This window comes from Vespa crabro, chromosome 3 (genome assembly GCF_910589235.1).
Source record: "Vespa crabro chromosome 3, iyVesCrab1.2, whole genome shotgun sequence".
NCBI lineage: Eukaryota > Metazoa > Arthropoda > Insecta > Hymenoptera > Vespidae > Vespa > Vespa crabro.
Window position 1 is genome coordinate 10507756 of NC_060957.1, and position 21442 is coordinate 10529197.

Consider the following 21442-nt stretch of genomic DNA (forward strand, 5'->3'; position numbering starts at 1 on the left):
ACCCTCTACCCTCCACCCATCTTCGATCCAGTCGTTAAAATGTTTACATAGGGGAAAAAAAAAAAAAGAAAAAAAAAGTAGAAAGGAAAACAACATGAACATAACCTGGAAGAAGCTTTGATCTAATAACAAATGCTGTATAAACTTATGTTAAATAGATAAGTAGCAACGGCAGTGTAGTTAACAACAGTAGAACCAGCAGAAGCAAGCAAAGGGTAATGAAAAGTGTGCAAACGAGAGAATTGCATTAACTATGCATAATGTTCGTTTAAACAAGGCGAGATAATAAATGTGTTATATAAAATGATGATAACAGTCGACGATGTGAAAGAAAAAGAAAAAAACAGAAGGCGAAAGAGATAACGGGGAAATGAAAGAAGAAAAAAAAAAATAATAATAATAAAATACAACGGAACAGGGTCAATGTGGTCAATTAATAAAGTAATTTTATTAAAAATCAATCACTCATTTTTAATATTAGGTATATTATATTAATTCTGGTGTTATTTTTTTTATTTTTTTATTTTTTATTTTTTTTTTTTTTTTTTTTCTTATTGAGAATTGTAAAACCGCAAATCCAATGAAAGAAAAACAAATCTAAAACATATATAACTGATTGTTCAATAAAATCATTTAACAAATTTTCCTACTAACCTGTATTAAAATAATAATTTCAATACATGATATATGTACTGCATGAGGAAACGTGAATTATGTGAAAAGAAAGAGAGAGAGAGAGAGAGAGAGAGAGAGGTTTCAAGATTCTTTATCCGCGTCATTGGATTTGTCTGCGATAAACTTACGTAACATCTCGATATACTAATCACACTGTATAATCATACATACGTAATTACCATAAATATAAATGAATATATTGATTAAAATGTATTCAAGAATATGATCATTGCTAGGCGTATCACTTTTTCTTTTTTTTTTCTTTTTTTTTTTTCCTTTTATTTTTCATGGTTCGATTTTTATCGTTCGTTTCAATTTATTTATTCGTTCGTTTGTTCATTTGATCGTTCATTTGGTTTTATCTTTTATTTACTTTACTTATTTATTTATTTACTTTTTTTTTTTTTTTTAACTCTTTCTTTAGAAAAATATCGACTCAACGCGACATTTTAATGTATTGAATATAAGCCGTGGCGTGACAAAGTACAAATATCTGGAAAAGAAAAAAAAAAAAAAAAAAAGAAAAAGAAAAATGAAAGAAAGAAAAAGTTTTCTCGCATAAAATTCACGATCGATAATTTTATCACGTCTGATAAAATTTTGCGTCTATCTGTTATATTAAAAATATGACGTACATGTGTATTATAATATCTATATATATGCATTACGATCGTTATAATGCGTAATGTCGGAAATTGTAATATTTTATTTTCGAAATAAATAAATGTAATAATTTTTTTTTATTAAATATTCTAATATTGTATATACGAATAGTATATAATAGTATCGAGTAATGATAACTCGAAGTAATATAAAGAAGATTTATTATATCGAATCTTAAATGACGTTGCTATTTTCAATAAAAAAAAAAACTTTTATATAGTATTTTATATGTAAATTAATAATATTAATACTTTTTATAATATAAAAAAAAAAAATCCAATATCATAAATACAAATGGTATAGTATTGAGTAGACTCTTAAGTAATATTAAAATTTTCAATAAGAAAAAACAATTTACAGTGTGTATTTTATATCTAAATAAAGTATAGCTAATATTTTTTGTCCATATAAAATACCAATTTTATAATATATCTGAATAAGTTTTTTGAGCAATGACTAAAATAAAATAAAAAAATTAATTTTTTAGATTATATATTTCATATATATATATATATATATATATATATATATATATATATATATTATATGGTCCTTTACATAATGTCGGAATTTTCAATAAAACATTTTTGATATAACTTTACATATTTAAGTAAAGAATAATAAAATTTATTAATTGAGAATTCCAATAGTACATTCCAATGTTATATATACATGTACACACACACACACACATACGCACACCAATAATATAATACTGATTTGATCCTTAAGGTTGGAATTTTCAAAAAAAAAAAAAAAAAAAAAAAAAAAAAAAAATTTAAACATAGTGCTACTTATTTCGACATAAACTATTGCAAATATCGATAATAGACTTTATTGGCCAGGTCGATATAGATTGAACGAAGATTTCAAGGTTATTACAAGTTTTATTAAAACATGGCTTCCTTCTTCTCTTCTGTATTCCGAACATGGAATATTATTACTAAGCAAAAAGATTGAAGAAGTTCCTCGAGACAAGCTTGTCTTCTTTTTCTTCTTCTTCTTCTTCTTCTTCTTCTTTTAGATAAATAGATAGATATAGAACCAGCGGAATTAGCTGTTGCATCGATGGCAATACTCGTTAAAAGCTTGATAGATTATAAAGAAAAGATGAAAAAAATAGGAAAGGCTTTCTAGATAACCAAGAACGATAATAGTGGAGCTAACCAAAGGATATACATATATATATATATACTATACATATATATATATATACATAGATACATACATATAAACGATGGTTTTTCTCTGATGTAAAAAGCAGAGATACAGGTGGTGTATATATATATATATATATATATATATATATATATATATATATATATATATATATATATATATATATATATATATATATATATATATATATATATATACGTACTTTTCTTTCGTAGAGACTGTTTCGATTCTTAACATCGCGAAAGTCACAGAAGAAAAATAGCAAGGGCTATGATAACGAGCGGTGAAGGAGTTTTATAGCTACTTCTCTGATGATAAGCCACGGACGACCTGTTTCGTTTCGACGTCATCATCCTTCTTCTTGTCGTCGTCGGTGAGGAAAGGAAGAAGAAGAAGAAGAAGAAGAAGAAAAAGAAGAAAAAGAAGAAGGAAAAAAAATTTCTGTCGACAAGATGGGACTTAAGGTTTTTTAGATTCCTTCGAAGTAGGTGGCGCCAGCATTGGAATATAAAGAGATGAGAAAAACATGTACATAGGTGAGTTAAACGCTATACGGAGTGTGTCTTGTCTTCTTACTGTCTGTCTCTCTCTCTCTCTCTCTCTCTCTCTCTCTCTCTCTCTCTCTCTCTCTCTCTCTCATAAGGTATGTGTGTATATATGCTTTGTGTTTGTGTCGTCTCTGTCCTTTTATTCTTCTTCTTCTTCCTCCTTTCTTTCTTTCATTCATTCTCTTTCTTTCTTTTATTCTCTACTCTTTTTTTTTCTTCTCTTTCTCTTTTTCCTTTTCCTTTTTTTTTTTTTACGATTTTCTCGATAGTACGACTACCAGGAAACAATAGGAGGAACAATTGTTCCGAAAAGTACCCTTAGGGGCCAAGAATCCCAGTCTCTCTCTCTCTCTCTCTCTCTCTCTCTCTCTCTTTTTCTCTCTCTTTATCTTTCTATCTAACTCTCTTTCTTTACCGACCAACCACGTTTTCCTCTTTCTTTCCCTCTCACTCTTTCCTAACTCTATCACTATCTCTCTATCTCTTTCTTACTAGACTTCTATCGTTTCTTCACTTTGACTACATGAGTCAGAGACAATGGCCAAGAATTCTAGTGCCAATATGGCGGCCAAAGCTTTTCTTTCGAAACGATTGTCGTGAGCCTTGGGTCTTCTGATGTTAACGTACCCACCCATCCCCACCCCATCGCCCTCCCTCATCGCACAATAATCCAATTGAAATTTAATATGATTTTTAACTTTCATTTTTTATTTCCTTTACGTTTTCTTTTTCTTTTTCTTTCACGCCACCCTCCCCCCACCCCACCTTATTATTATTCTCTCTTCTTTCAATGCTCTTCCTAACCTTTTTCCTTTTGCATATTTTATATCAATTCCAAGAAAATCGCGTCTCGAGGACAAAAGGATTTTAATACATATAATTGAGAGAGCAGCGAATTAATCTAGTTTAATGAAAAATCGTCATAGTTTTTGAATATGATATAAATATTTTCTCTCTCTCTCTCTCTCTCTCTCTCTCTGTCTCTCTCTCTTATTCATTCACTCACTCACTCCAATTATTCCAGTTTCTCGAAGGAAGATTTCAAACGCATACAACGCGACGCGGCGTTGCATTGAAAAATGCTTTTGCGTGCCATTTTCATGCGACGTGTGAAGTTCGTACATACATACATACATACATCCATATATACATATACATAAATACACGTATACACACACAACATAGACGACCTCGTGACATTCTACTAGAATATCTCTAGAATTGGCACGAATGCCGCCGAGATGCTGCTACTCGATTCGATCTCTCTCTCTCTCTCTCTCTTCCCTCACTCTCTAGCCCCCACCCGACGACATCATCAATGCTTTAGATATCTCTTCTCTCTCTCTCTCTCTCTCCCTCTCTATAAATATATATACTCATGTATGTACTCTTGTACTTACATTATATATACGTCATCTTGTTTTTCTTTCCTCTCTTTGTCTCTTTCTTTCTTTTGTTTGTTCGTCATTTTTGTTCGTCGTTCGTAATGTCGATAAAGGAAAGAGAGAGAGAGAGAGAGAGAGAGAGAGAGATATCACCCACCGATTATTATTATTATTATATTTCTCATTTATTATCTGATAATAAATATATATATATATCCAAAATTAGTAATCTTTTGTTCCACTTTATTAGAATAAATTATTAATAACAATGAAGATTAGAGGTAGAAAAAAATGAAAAAACGAAAAACAAAAAGTGAAAAATAAATGAGAATGAAACGAAACGAAACGGTGGTACGACAAATCCGTTTTGATTTTTTAACGCACACACGACGCACACGCACAACCAAGCACACAGGCACGTATTCACGTACGTAGTATTCATATCATAAAAAAAAAATGAATAAATAAATAAATAAAAAATAAATAAAAAAAAGTAAAAAACCGTTGAAAAAATGAAAAAAAAAAAAAACAAACAAACAAACAAGAACAAAAAACGACGAAAGATATGAAAAATTCAATTATCATTCAGATTTCTTGTGACATACATAACACATACACACACATACACACACAACATACCAACCACACACCCAAAAACAACACATTGATATTCCCATTCATAGAAGGACACTCGGGATATCCCGTGCCGCCCGTTAGCAACCAATGCGCGAACAAACGAAACGAAACGAAACGAAATGAAATGAAACGAAACGAAAGTAGACGAAACGAAACGAAACGAAAAGAAACGAAATGAAACGAACGAGAGTCCGAAACTTGTGCTTGTTTCGAAGTCACTGTTTCAAGCATCGTTATCGAAAGAGAAAGAGAGAAACAGAGAGAGAGAGAGAGAGAAAGATATATATATATATATATATAGAGAGAGAGAGAGAGAGAAAGGTGAGGGACTATTAATGGGAGAGTATCGAGAAAAGAGGGTTGCAGTCGTTAAAAAGCCTTGGAATGTGGCGCTTCGACATTTCTGCGCTTGGCTGCGATGAAACACACTCATATACATTTACGTGTTCAAATATATATACACTCATTTTTACACATACAAACATACACATGCACACACGCATACAAAGACACATGACACGTACGAATATGTGCATGCATACATGCATGCATAATGATTCTTTTGGTCACATCGAGGAACGTGAAAATGCGTATTTGAACACGACCCAGTGGGTAACAGAGAGAAAGAAAGAGATGGATGGATGGATGGATAGATATATATGTATGCATATGTTATGTTGGTATGTATATATATATATATATATATATATATATATATATATATATATAGACAATATATATCTACTTGGAGTTGTACTGTAATCCGCGAACGAGGAACGTTTCTATAGACTCGCATCGTCTGCCATTCAACGACGTGAATATTCAGCTCACGCTTGAGTACGATGGAGACAGAGATAGAGACAGATAGATAGATATATATATATATATATATAGAGAGAGAGAGAGAGAGAAAGAGAGAGCGCAAATCTTCGAGAAGGCGTCCAAGAAGGATGAAAAAATTTCAATGAAGGAGGAAAGTAAAAAGAGAATTTAAAATGTTGAATCCGTTTTTTTTTTTTAATATACCCTTTCTTTGACCTTGCATACTACTTATATGATATACTTGATAAAATTTATTATATTATTATTTCAATTTTATATATAAACTTTTTGTATATATATCTACATATACAGAAACGTATATATACGTTTATTTTATATAGATATTAAAAAAAAAATGTTATAAATGATTAATTTTGTGTGTATATGTTTGTGTGTATGTTTTGTGTAGATGTAGTAACTCTTTTATATTTTGAGGTTAGAACGTGCGTTTTATAAAATTATAATCTAAATTTATATATATATATATATATATATATATATTACTCGTGTCTTAGTTTTATTTTTACGTAGAGATTAGAATGCACATTTCGTGTGCGTTTCAAACTTTTAAGAGATCGAAACAGATATAGTAAGAAAAAGACAGAGAGAAGTGGTCTGATGGAAATCCTCGAGTATATGAACTTTTAACGAAACGAGTTTAGGTATAAGTATGCATGAGAGAGAGAGAGAGAGAGAGAGAGAGAGAGAGAGAGAGAAAGAGAAAGAGAAAGAGAGAGAGATAATGAGAGAATAAATGGAAAGAGAACAAACTGTGGAGGACGATGAAGAAGTGGAAAGCCTCCAGGAAGTAGGTAAAAGGGCACTTTTCGTAATCCTCTTTGAAGTACTTCGTATCGTCCTTTAGGCATTACCATATATATATATATATATATATATATATATATATATATATATATATATATATATATATACATATATACACCATACACACATATATATATATATATATATATATAGTTAATTACTTTCTCTTTATAATCACGAAGAAATAGATAATAAACATAATTGTATGGCAAAATAACTAATAATTTAAAAAAACAGAAGAAAAGGATTAATTTTTATCTCTCTCTCTCACTCATCAAATTTCAATAAATGATTCATGAAATTATTTTTTATTTATCATTTCAGATTTCAAAATTTAGGTTATGTTTGTTCAGCTTAACAAGAAAAGGAGCTCAATTTTTTGTCTCTCTCTCTCTCTCTCTCTCTCTCTCTTTCTTAATCTGTATGTCTATCCGTCTGTTTCTCTTTCTCTCTTTTTCCTTCTATCTATCTCACTTATTCTTCTTTGTTTTAAAATAAAAAGAACAACGGTGCAAGTTCACGTCATTTTCACAGAATTTCTAATCATCTTCAATAAATATAACCGTCATTAATTATCAGTCAATAAAGATAAACAAAGACAAATACATCTCTCTTTCTATATATACATATATATATATATATATATATATATATATATATATGCAAATATATGTACATATATTTGCGCGCATAATCTTCCATGAATATGATGAGTTTACAATTTTTCGTTATTGGCTTTCAATAATATCGAGTCCCTCCCTATCCCTCTCCACTTACCACCCCCTCTCTCTTTGTCCTTTAACATAATTATGATATAAGAAAATTTAACAAGGAAGATAAAAAATAAAAACAATATATACGGACGAAGAATACGAAAAAGAAGAAAAGAAAAAATGAAAAGTAAGAAATAAATAAAAAAAGAAAAAACAAAAAAAAAAAAAACAGAAAAAGAAAAAAACAAAAAATGAACAAGAACGGACAAATGACATACGAGAAGAGTTGCACTGGATCCAGTCAATTCATAAAAAGAAAAGAAAAAAAAAAAAAAAAAAGAAAAAAAAATAAATAAAAAATAAAAAAAAAATAAAAAAAGATAAAAAAAAAGACGTATGATGATCACCTCCGTCGTCGTTTTGTCGTCAATTCATTCGCGATCACTCAACACATGACATAAACACATACACACAAACACAGGCGCACATGCGCACGTATGCAACAAGAGCGCTTAATGATGAGTAAAACGAAAAAATCGAATACTATGAGTCGAAGAAAAGAGAAACGCGAGAGACATTATGGCTGCAACAGTTGTGCATCTCGACACAGATTTAATGCGCGAACGTGTATCGTCCTCGAACTAATTATTCTCTTCAAAGCATACATTCGCTTTCTCTCTCTCTCTCTCTCTCTCTCTCTCTCTCTCTCTCTCTCTCTTTCTTCCTTGTACACACGTGTATATATACGTGTATATATGTATACACATACTTACTCATAGATACATGAAAATGTGTGTAGTGTGTGTGTGGGTGTGTATGTATATATACTCTCCTTTTCTGTTTCTTTCTATCCGCCTACAAAACTATTTTAAGCTACCGATTTGACCTGACTCGGGGTTCTCGACTTTCAATGGATGATGACGAAGGAAAAAAGGGAGGAAAAAAAGGGGAAAAAAAAAAAAAGAAGAAGAAAAAAGAAGAAGAAGCAGAAGAAAAAGAAGTAAGATGAAAGATACTGTTTTATACTTTTAAAAGAAACATTCAAACAAATCTTAATATTTCTCAACGATAATTACGCGTTAATTTTCATTCACGAAAGGTCATAGGAAAAGGTCGGGAAGAAAGGACACGCGGATGATGTAAAAATCGTTTGAATTGCGTCTGTCCCGTCGAGAGAGAACCCGTTGACACCAAACGCGGAAAAATTCAAATGTCAAATAATATTTAACTTGTTTTTTCTTCTTTTTTTTTTCTTTTTCTCGTAATCGTCGGCTCAAAGAGATATATAAATGAGACGAAGAAAATAAACGAGAGAGAGAGAGAGAGAGAGAGAGAGAGAGAGAGAGAGAGAGAGAGAGAAAATAAATACATAGGATAAAAAGATTAACAACAAAAATAATAACAATAATAATAACAAAAGTGACGAAGACGTCGACGACGACGACGAAATGAATAAATGAAAAAAGAAAAATTAAATAAATAAAAAATAAAAAAATTTTCCCAACAAAAATGTGACAGAAAAATAAAAAGGAAAAAAAAAAAGAAACATGGAAAGTAAGTGAAAATAAACGCGTGAGAGAGAGAGAGAGAGAGAGAGAGAGAGAGAAATAAAGAGATTAACAACGACAATACAACAATGAAATAAATAAATGAAAATAAAAAAAAAAAGAAGAAAGAAACAAAACAAAACGATAAAAATATATGGAGAAAAAAATCTCCGATAACAACAAAATTGAAAAAATGTCTGTGGTCGAGTATGATGACATAGAAAAAAAAAAAAAAAAAAAAAAAAAAAAGAAGAAGAAGAATGAAAAGACAAAAAAAGAAGAAAAAGAAAAAACAAAACATGAAAAAAAAAACTAAATAAAAAAAGAAAGAAAGAAAGAAAATAAATGAATAGAATAGACGAGGATCAGAAAGTCAGTATATACTTCTTGTGGCTTCTGGTTTCTTCGTGTGTATATACCCATCTACACACACGCGTATGGATTGCATAAACCGCACAACCAACTCTCTGTTTCTTCCTCGTAGCCGCAGAGAACTATTCCCGTTTATGCATGAGATTTTCCATTTCCCAGAGACGCAAGGTCGTTTTCCGTGTTGAAAGAAAAGGGGAGAGGGAGAGGAGAGGGTAGAAAGAGAGGAAAAAAAAAATTAGAAATAAGAGGCAGAGGAGAAATTGTCATGTTACGGCCCTCCTACCCCTTTATTTTCCATTTTTTTTCTTTTTTTTATTTTTCATTTCTCTCTTTTTATATTTCTTCTATTCCAATTTCACTTCCCCTTTTTTTTTTATACATGCGTGCGCGATTTTACTATATATATATATATATGTATATATACGGAGTCGGTATAATTTTGAAATTTACCGAAAGCCACTTTTTCAAGGTTCTTCAACAGAGAGAAGAGGATCGTTAAATATGGCCACCGCTTCGATAATTTCGAAGGAAACCATGTCGTGTCGCAGCTTATCCGACGACGACATCTTTTCGTATTCAGAATGAGATTATTTTAAGATAAAAGATAGACAAGAGAATATAATTTCTCTTATGAATACGTTCCTTTTCTTTTCTATTTTTCTTTTCTTCTTTTATGGTTTTTTTTTTTTTTTTTTTTTTTTAATGTACTATCTATTAATTTTAATATTAAACAATCTTTAATTTAACGTAATTGTTCATTTTTATATATACTATTTGTATGTGTATATATATATATATATATATAATATATACACATATAATATATATAGCAGTATATTAATATATTATTAAAGTATATTACATTATAATATATGTGATCGTCGGCAACATACGAATATTATTGTACATATACAAATTAATAGTAATAATATACTATAGTAAGTATATATAAAAATAAAGGGAGAACGAGAGAGAGAGAGAGAGAGAGAGAGTGCGATGAAGAATAAAACGCAAGAAAATAAAAATAAAAATAGAAAAAGAGAAAAAGAAAGAAAAAATAACATAAAACAACGAAGCCTTAATTCGCACGTGATATGTATTACACATGATATTACATATATACATGTACATGCACATATGCATATGTACAATGCATAAAAAAAGAAAAACAATCTTCACAAATCACCCCATCATTTTCTTCATTGTTCCACCTATCATCGCTAGAGAAAAAAAAAAAAGAAAAGAAAAAAAAAAGAAAGAAAAGAAGAATAAAAAGTGAAAAGAAAGAGAAAAGTAACAAAAAAAAAAAAAAAAAAAAAAACAAAGAAAACGAAAAGTTGAGAAGACAAAGGAGAAAATGAAAAAAGTCTCGTCTCTTTGGCATATACCAACGTCGTCTCTCTGCCTCTGATCCGGTTGGTCATTATGGAAATTATGGTTGGTAATGTTTAGTAGTAGTGGTAGTGGTAATGATGGTGGTGTGCCTTGGGAAGCATCAGGTAAATATACGACGAAAGAAAAAAAGAGAGAGAGAGAGAGAGAGAGTAAAAGAGAGAGAGTAAAAGAGAGAGAGAAAGAAAGTCTTTCGTACGATGTTCCAGTTTCTTCTTTAGCATGGTATTCAACGAAGAACGAACGGTTGCGGGTAAAGTGACCTCTCAAGGTCGTTTCGTGGCGAAGAGGAGAAAAGAGACCGGAAAGAATTCATTCTCTCTCTCTCTCTTCACCTCCTTTCTTTCTTTCTTACTTTCGGTCACGGACCACACGCTTTATCTAGATTTTAACCAATGTATGTTGTGTATGTGTGTGTGTGTGTGTGTGTGTGTGTTGCGTGAGTGTATTGTGTGTGTAGGAAGCTTACAAGCCTGCCCCCCCCCCTCCTTATTGCACTGTAAACGAATCCGAATACGTGAACACAAAGGTGCCTTGCGTTTCTTGCCTCGTAATTTTCTCACCTGTATATAAGCACGAGCGGGCGTACGTACGTGTACGTATATGTATATGTAGTGTAAGGGGTTGAGAGAGAAAAAAAAGGGGGGGGGGCGGAAAAAAAAGAAAATTATAGCTTGGAATTACTACATTACTTACATTCCTATTTTTGTTTTTATTTGTTCTTCGTTTTCTTTTTATTCTTTTCTCCCCCCTCCCCCCCCCACGTAGATACGAAGAAGAAAATTTAAAAAAGAATAAAATATAATATAATGATATAATATAATTTAATTTATATAATATTAGTATGATTATATAATACTACGAATAGTAAATATCATGACTTTGAAATTAGATAATATTGTTAATAAATACAAATAAACATGTTGACAATTAATAAATTAATTAATCAGTACAAAAATAATTTTCGGATAAAATTATTTTTCCTCTCTTTTTTGTCTCTCTTTTTTTTTTATTTAATTATTAGAAAAGATTTAATACAAATCGAATGAAGAAACTGGACGTACTAGTGACACGTGTAATAGTAATTAAAAGTAATAATAAAGTGAAAATTGCAAAATTTATCGAAAGAAAAAGAAAAAAAAGAAAAAAAAATTCTGTACGATTTCCTTTTAATTAACCTAACCTCATTTGCTTTAAACATTATACATACATATATAATGGAAACGAAATGTTTATTAATCATTTAAAGAGTATAAAGTTCAAAGTTCTCGTGAGACTGAATTTAATAACGTCGTAGTTAGCGTATTGGTTAACAAAGTTAACTCTTTAACGAAGCTAATGCAATGCAAACGAAGAACGACGCTTATTCGCGTTCAGTATAAGAAGCGCGACGATAACATGATCGGTGTACATGCGTACCGAGCGACGGTCAAAGTTCACAGGCCGAATGATTATCCATTCCGTTGAGTTCGACAGGTTAAACGATAGATGAGAAAAGGGAGAGAGAGAGAGAGAGAGAGAGATAGAAAAAAAGAGAGAGAAAAACGTGGGCGAGAATATCGTACTCTGTTATTTGAAGCTAAAGTGTGACTCCTACTACTTTCATTAATTGCTACTCTTTGTATAAAAATAATTATTATTATTTATCATTGTCTCCGAGCAATAAAAAAAAAAAAAAAAAATAAAAAAAAAATAAAAAAAATATAAAAAAAAAAATTAACAAAAGAAAAAGATCATTAAGAAACAAAGAAAAAATTGTAAATGATTAAACTTAATTTTTTTTTTTTTGACATAATGTATTTAATTAAGGCATTAAATTTAAATCGTACAATGCCTCGCAGCCATCTTGAATCTTTTTTTGTACACTTGTAATTTTTAGGTTAGTACGATTCGACATTAAGAATATGTGTCTACATTAAGAAAATAAGAAAATATTTGATTGGAATTTATAACTGCTGTTGATTATTGCTTCAGGAGAGGTAGAAAAAAAAATCATTAAGTATATTATTATTGAAAAAAGAAAAAGCAAAAAAACAACATATTAATTATGTATTTTCTTTCCTTTTGTTTTTTTTCTTTTTATATAATGTATATATAGAAATAATAGTTTCTTATAATCATTACGTAATCATCTTAAATCTTTGCCATTGGTAATTAAAGTTACCTTGATTGAGATACACGTTTCTATTCGTTTCATTTCATAATTATTGGCTGGCCATTTCGAATTTTCTTTTTTTTTTTTTCACTTTTATTTATTGTTAATTACTTTAATTTACATTCATTTTTAATTAATTTTTTATTAACTACTAATTAACTTTTATTTAATTCACATTAATCAATTTGATTTATTATTGATATGGGGAAAAAAAAAGCAAGATAAACATTGTACTTAGAAAAATCATATTCTTATGATCAAACTGTAGGCCATCTTGAAATTTGTTTGAATCGTCATTTAGGTTATGGACAATTCATAATGCATGTAATATGCTTTTACATATAATGAAAATATGTTGGCTAGAATATTTTTGCTTTGTATGTACCGTTGTAATTGCTGCTATTTTGGATTCTCAATACTATGAATATATATATATATATATATTATACATATATATATATATATATATACATATGCATGTGTATGTATGTATATATGCATGAGAATGATAAATTAAGTAAACGTGACGGTAAGGAATTCGCGGAAGTCGCGCTTCGACGAACAGACTGGATTTATTGTCAGATCGCGTCATAGATAGTCATCAGAGGCTTAGAATCTCTAAACGACCTTCCCATGTTCCATGTTCCATGTTTGCCGTATCTTCTAACTTGACATAAATAATATACAAATGACTTTCATTATATCCCACTATGAAAGCGACGCCCGTCATAAATACCGTTTCGCTCATTGGCTGCGAAAATTTTTCTTTCGCGAGAGAATTTGATTCTAACGATTATCATTAAGATTATTTACATAAAACGAAACTAACTAACGTAATTATAAAAATGTTTTAATAATAAAAATGATATCTACAAAAAATTTCGGAATGTACATAATCATAAACACAGAGAAATCTCACCCCCATTATGGCCGTGATATTTTTTACACGATAAAATTTGATTTCAGTAATTCATTCGACCAAATAATAATAATAATAATAATAATAATAATAATAATAATAATAATAATAATTATTATTATTATTATTATTATTATTATTATTCTATTGTTATTAAATATGAAAATTAATAAAATACGTTAACCAATATAAAATGAATATTTTTGAATGATCAAAATCGTAATATAACGTTGGATAATTTTTTGCCAAATAAATAAATGAGATAAAAAAGAAAAAAAGAAAAAAAAGAAAAAAAAAAAAAGAAAAAGAAAAACAGAAAAAAAAAGAAAAAAAAATCATTTTATGTAATACAAAGTCGCGTGCACGCGTTTTTTTTTCTTTCCCCCTTTTTTCTTTGATAATAAAAAATTATCATCGAGATCATCGAAAGTTCAACAGACAGTAAATAACTCGTCCCTTTCATTTCTTCGGCCTAACGACCGAATTCGCCAAACAATTTTCACGGTCTAACGAACGAACACTTGTGGAAAATTGGAAAACGAGAAGTTTGTCCGACGACGTCGTCGTCGTCGTTTTAGTACTCTTGAGACGAGTTCTAATAAAAACGCATTAATACTCCTATTATTTGGCTGATTAGATCTTATGCATCAAAAGAAAAATTTTTCATGAATGAATTCGTTCGTTTCGGCCAATGTTAATAAACTCGATTTTCTAAGTTAACTTTCATGTATTTCCAGAGTTGTTAAAAAGAATATTATATTAATATAGAAAAGTCATGTTAACAACAAGTTGAAAAAGAAAGTATTGACACGATATAGTATTTCAACTTTCATTCAATTTTAATAATAATTTTACGTTATTGAAACATACAAATATAATAAAAAAATTATATGTATATATATATTTTAATGTGATTTTTTTTTTAATGTACACAAAAAAAAAAATATATATATATATATATATAATATTTATAAGCTAATTTGGATATTGATCATTCAGCGATTTTACACATACGCACGCAAGCGCGCGCGCACTCACGCATTCATCAAAGAGAAAAATAATAATATTTTATAACAAAAAAAAAAAAAAAAAAAAAAGATAATAAATATAAAAAAGAAAATATATATATATAAAAAGAAAAACGACGGAATTTAATATCGCGGATTGTAACTTTATTTCATCGAGAGTTCATAGAGCGTTCGAATTTATTAGTTCACGTACTCGAAGCGTGGCTTTGCTAATCTGCTTGTAAAAGCAAAAACAAGTGTTTCTCGTACAGCAACGTGCGTCAAGAGATCGCGAAATAAAAAAAAAAAAAAAAAAGAAAAAAAAAGAGAGAGATAGAGATAAATAGGAAGATAGAGGAAGATAGATAAAGATAGATAGATAGATAGACTGAACGAGAGAGAGAGAGAGAGATTACGCGATCGGAATTTGCTGCCGATATTTACAGAAATGATTCAGTATCTTTAAAAGCAGAAATGGATTCTTCTCTCAATCGTGAAAAACATGAAACACGCGAGGCGTATCTCTTTCAACAATCACATAAACGTTTTATTTTATAATTCTTTTATAATCCTTCTTTATTTATTTATTTAAAAATAAAAATCTGTCATATCTAAAATTATAATACTATCAACATTATTATTTTTAGCATATAATAATGTTATGGTAATTCATCAATATGTGTAACTACACTTTTCTTTTTTCTATTATTTTTTTCTTTTTCTTTTTTTTTTTTTTCTTTTCTGTTTTTTTTTTTCTTTATGTCGATCATAATTTAGATATACATAACATCTTAACGCTATAATTTTACTTCGGACGAGATTTTAGCAGTCATTTGATTAATAAAATTCAACGAGTAATTACATTATTATAATAATAGAAATCTTTTCGCTTTTAATTAAATAGATTGGGGAGAAAAAAGGGGGGAGAAAAAAAAAAGAAGAAAAAAAAAAAGAAAGAAAAAGTATAAACATTCCTCGTGCAAAAAATTTTTCAAATCCGTTCGAGTTGTTATTTTCTATAATCGACTCTCTGTTAGAATACATTAAAACGCGACTTAAGTAATGAACGGATTAAAATCGATGACAAAGTTCGGAAGAACGTTTCGTACTTATAGTACGAACTTATATAAATTAGTAGTTTGATGAAAACTGAAACACCGAGAGAAAGAGAGAGAGAGAGAGGGAGAAAAATTTTTAATCAAAAAGTTTTTATCAGGTAATATATAAATAATAAGTGTACAATAAACAATTGGATTGCATTCAAATGCATTTCGATACTTTGAAAAGTAAAAACAATATTTTTATCTTTTTTTTTATTTCTTTCCTTATTATTTTTCTTATTACTATTAACTTTTTATTTTTTTCCTATTATTATTATTATTATTATTATGTCTTTTATTAAATAACTGTTGGCAATTTTTGTTGCTTCTAATATTTCAAAAAATTATGAATTTGAAATTATTAAATATAATACCAGAGTGCAATAGAAATGGATACGTTTACGTATACGAATAAAAATCTTTCTCTCTCTCTCTCTCTCTCTCTCTCTGTTTTCTTTTTTTATTCTTTTCTCTTTTTTTCTCAGAGTAGTTCGATTATACACGAAACAGGACAATGACATCGACTTTCTGGGTCTTCCCTTCCGATGGAACGGAAACCTTTCTTTTCTCTTAACAGTCTAACACGTCTGCTATTCTCTTCCTTTCTCTATTTCTAAACTCCTCTTTTTCCTCTCCTACCTTTCCTCTCCTACGTATCATCCGATGATACGTTAGAAACTCAAGGGAATTCAACCGAATTCCAAACGTTTCTTTCCGCTTCGTCAAACATATATATCTCGTATAACTTTATCCACGACTCCTTCTAATCATTTATTATCTATCCATTTCAGAAGAAAAAAAGGAAAAAAAAAAAAAAAAAAAAAAGAAAGAAAGGAAAAATCGGGAGAGATTTTAAACGAAAAACGAAAGATATATCTATTGCACGGAAATAGAATTCTATCTATTATGTTCGCCTGCAGAGAAATGTCTTTTCGAAGCTATAAATCAAGTTATTTATCTTATATATATATATATATATATATATATATATATTTTAAACTATTTATCTTTATCTCTTTTCTTTTTAATTTCGCGATCACCCCTTTTAAAAAACATTATTGAATATTTTTACATATAATTAAATAAATTATATTTTATAATATAATAAATAATATATTTATATTTCTTTATACATATATATATATATTCCTTTAAATAATTATATATTTTAATATAATTATTTAAAAATTTACTCGAATATAATTAATATCGATTAATATCGTAAAACCAGTAAAATTTTTATTTACTTTAAGATCATATAACACACACACACACACACACACACATTTACACTTTATTCATAATTTAAATATTACCATCGAATGTATAATTTATTAGAAAACGTAGATAAACCATATTAATTCGTCAGAGACCACTATGGATTGTTTAAAATTCAAACAATTAAAGATAATAATACACTAATGGAGTTCTTTTTCCTTGTGTTAAGGACATCTTAAAAAGACGATTGAAAGGGTGGAGGGGAGGATCGGGTGACGTTTGGGGAGAGGTAACTCAAGTAATGAAAGCATAAGATACGATATTTGATGAATGGCTTTGCAAATAAGTACGCGCATACATACACACACACACACACACACACTCAACACTCAGAGAAAGAAAGAAAGAGATAATACATTACTAGATATAATATATATACATATATATATATATATATATAACCAGTAACTTGATTCTGTGTTGAATCGTGCGGCACCATCATCATTGGCGACTGTCATTCACATGAAGAGATAGACATATGAGTGTGTGTGTCTATGTGTGTGAAATAGAGAGAGAGAGAGAGAGAGAGAGAGAGAGAGAGAGAAGAAAGAGAAGCTCACATTACTGATTAGTCATAAGTTCAACAATAGTCTCTTCTCCAGATGCAAACAGTCGTGACAGTACGTGTATTAGCTTTTAGATAGGGAGTATCCGGTTACGCCTCCCGCGATTCCGATATCCAAGCAAATGAGGGAAACAATTAATATATCTTTTTCTCCTTTATTTTTCTTTCTCATTTGTTTTCTCTCTCTCTCTTTCTCTTTTTCTTTTCTTTTCTTTTTTTGTACTGTTCTTGTGTCCTCGCGCTATTTCTCATCAAAATTACAAAAGAGAACATAGATTTTTTTTCCTCCTTTTTTTTTTTTTTTTTCTTTTTACCTTCAATTTGATGGAAGATGTTTTTGCAGTTTTGGTCTTTGTTAAACATTAATTTCTGAATATGTCCCTGAAATGTAATAATTTTTTTTTCTTTCTTTTGTTTTTTTCCCCCTCAGTTCTAAAAGAATAATGAAATGTCTTTTATTAATGATTTTTAAGATTTCCTCACAAACTCTTCTTGTATTTTCGTTTGTTTTCAGAATAATGGACAGAGACAAATAATTCATTATTATTATTATTATTCATTTTCGTTGGCATCGTGTAATTTTAAAGATTTATTTATTAAAAGTCTTTCGTTAAGAGGAGATATACTTTTATTCTCTGAAAATCATTCTGCATTTTTTATTACTTCACTTTTCTTTTTCTTTTTTCCTTCAAAATAAAGGACAGAGGAGAACGATTTTTTACCACTATTTTTTTTACTTTTTTTTTTTACTTTTTTTTTTTTTTAATTTTATTTTTCAACACTGTGTAATTATGTTTTTAACACTGTAGTTGTAATCTCTCATTCAGAAAAATGATAATGTCCCTTTTATTAGATTTTCATGAACTTTGGTAATCCTTTTTTTTTTCTCTTTTAACTTTCTCAAAATAATCCCATGTAAAAATAATTTCTAGTTATTTTCTTTTTTTCTTTCTTCCCTTCGACAACATGCCACATAGTTGTACGAAGTTTTACTACTTTATTATTAAATAGTTTATTAATAAAAATTACAAATCCCTTATATATATATATATATATATATATATATATATATATAATATATATATATATATATATATAATATATATATTTGTTCTTGTACTACGATTTTTATTTTTATTCTCTTTTTTTCCACATATAACATCAAAGCTTCCCACTTGTATATTTTACGACGTTTTTTCAAAATACTTCGCAAGATAATTGAAATTCTATTCTTTTCTTCCTCATAGCAACATGATGTCACACAATTTCATAATGATATGTTATAATACAATATCATTATTAAATCAAATATCTTAACAAATAATTATTTTAATAGCAATTAAACAAAAAAATTCCTCATAGTTATTCATGTAATTCGATTAAATCTTTTTCCTCTCAACCATCAACTGCAACAAATAACTATTATTATTATTATTATTCTTTCCCCCTTCCCGCCTCGCTCCACCCCATCTACCAAATAATATTATCTCCTCTCTATTCTCCAAACAATCAAAACAGAATCAAAAGTCATTTCAATTGTATTTCTCCGAGCACAGTATATATTACACATGTCCGATATAAACAAAAAATAAAAAACAAAAACAAAAAAAAAAAAGATATTTGATTGGAGAAAGGCTAGAGTTAAACGACCTCAATAACGAGACTTGCCTTACCTGCACCCCACCCCCACCACCATTCTATCCTCCACCACCCATCACATCTACCCACTCATCATCATCCATCTACCTCAGTCCACCCATTTTTTAAATGTTTTCATATCACCCTCGAGTTCCTTCGTTCGCTCTATTACACCTTAATCGATGTACCATGTATCCAATATACCAGGGTAAAGAGTTCATTCTACAATGAGTGGGAGAAGAAGGATAGAAGAAGAAGAATAAGAAAAAGAAAAAAAAAATCAACGGAACAACGAACGAAGGTAAAAAATAGATTCACCCCCCCCCACCCATTCCTCTCTCTCTTTCTTTCTGAAAAATGTAACAACATAACCGACACAAGACAAGCAGCAACAACTACTACTACTACTACTACTACTACTACTACTACTACTACTACTACTACTACTACCAGAAGGGTTGGAAGGAGATAGATAGGTAGGGTAGATAGGGGAATCCCGCGGCCAGTGACACGTTCCGCCAGGATAAACGCATTTACAGAGACACAGGGTAGATATAAATATAATCCTTGCAACATACTCTTCGACTGAAAGTAACACGACCCACATATTCTTGTGAGCATTATAAGTATCATGACGTGTAACCATCATAACAACAACGGTGTATAAACCTTATGCTACACCCTCGTATAGTTCTCCCCTAACCCCTATACTCTCCCCTCCCCTTCACTATACTTCTACCGACCTTCTACTTCTACTTCTTCTTCTTCTTCTTCTTGTATCTCTTTTAGATCTAAAAATAATCGTACGGTTGACGGGATATCTCGAAAAAGAAGGAATATAGTGGTGGTAGTAGTAGTAGTAGTAATAGTAGTAGTAGTAGTAGTAGTAGTAGTAGTAGTAGTAGTAGTAGTAGTAGTAGTAGTAGTAGTAGTAATAATAATAATAATAATAATAATAATAATAATAATAATAATAATAAAAATAAGGGAGCAGTGACATCTTGTACGTCTTATGGTTAATTATCTACATATGTACGTGTATATTTATGCATATGTATATATATATATATATATATACACACACATACATAAAGAATAATAATTAAGGGAACGATGACATCTTGTGTCTTACGATCGTATGTATTTATGTATTTATGCATCTATGTATGCATGCATGTATGTATATAATCTTATGTGTATACATAGGTATGTAAGAGTCTTATGGTCGTTCTGCTTTTGATCAAGTCTCGCTTTTATTTTTCCCTTTTAATTCTTGTTTTTTTGTCTTTCTTCTTTTTTTTTTACTTAATTCTTTTTTTATTTTTTATTTACTTTTTTCGTTTTCTTATTTTTAACTGAAGTTCTCGCGACTTAAGTTTTCATATAAGAGTACTCGAAATTCAAAGCGATTTTTTTTTCTTTTTTTTTTTACATCTTTATTTCTCTCTCTCTCTCTCTCTCTCTCTCTCTCTCTCTCTCTCTCTCTCTCTTGATTATTATTATTTTTTTTTTTTCATTTACATCATAAAAAATTCATTCCTCTAACGGCGTTTACGAAGCTCACGAAAGAAGTATACCTCTAAGTTGATTCGTGGACGAGAACGAGAACGAGGGTTGGTTGTTTTTAATGGAAGGGACGCTCGACTTTTGACCCTTAATGCGGATCAGCTTGGAAAAATAAAGCAGCAAAAAGAAAAGTCATTGGGTGTTCATCCGCTTACGATAAGTATGTAGTAGTGGCTTCCTTCCGAAGAAAGGATCGCCAGTGAATCTTATGATCGTGAATAAATAAATAAAAAATAAATAAAGAAATAAAATAAAAAATAAAAAGAAAAAAAATTTAATGATTTCTAAAATCTAAGAATGAAATTATTTACATAAAAGGAATATACATGAAATAAAATAAAACAAGAAAAAAAAGAAAATAATAAAAATAAAAAAAAAAATAAATAAATAAATAAACAAAAAAATAAAAATGTTAGAATAAAATAATTCGAGTAGTAATACGATAAGGGGAAATGAC

At 29.4% G+C, this 21442-nt stretch overlaps 1 protein-coding gene across 7 annotated transcripts in view; it reads right to left on the reverse strand.

The window, feature by feature from the left end:
- Window positions 1–21442, reverse strand: part of LOC124423099 (cytohesin-1) — a 68725-nt gene that overhangs the window by 19273 nt on the left and 28010 nt on the right. Inside the window, exon 1 of one of the 7 annotated variants that reach the window (XM_046960481.1) lies at window positions 5101–5205. The exons of 4 other annotated variants lie outside the window; for them this stretch is intronic. In XM_046960481.1, the coding sequence (XP_046816437.1) occupies window positions 5101–5127 (27 nt within the window). In that variant the 5' untranslated portion in view covers window positions 5128–5205. Of the gene's footprint in view, window positions 1–5089; window positions 5206–21442 lie in introns of those variants that run through there. 2 more of the 7 variants (XM_046960474.1, XM_046960476.1) reach the window with 2 other exon arrangements.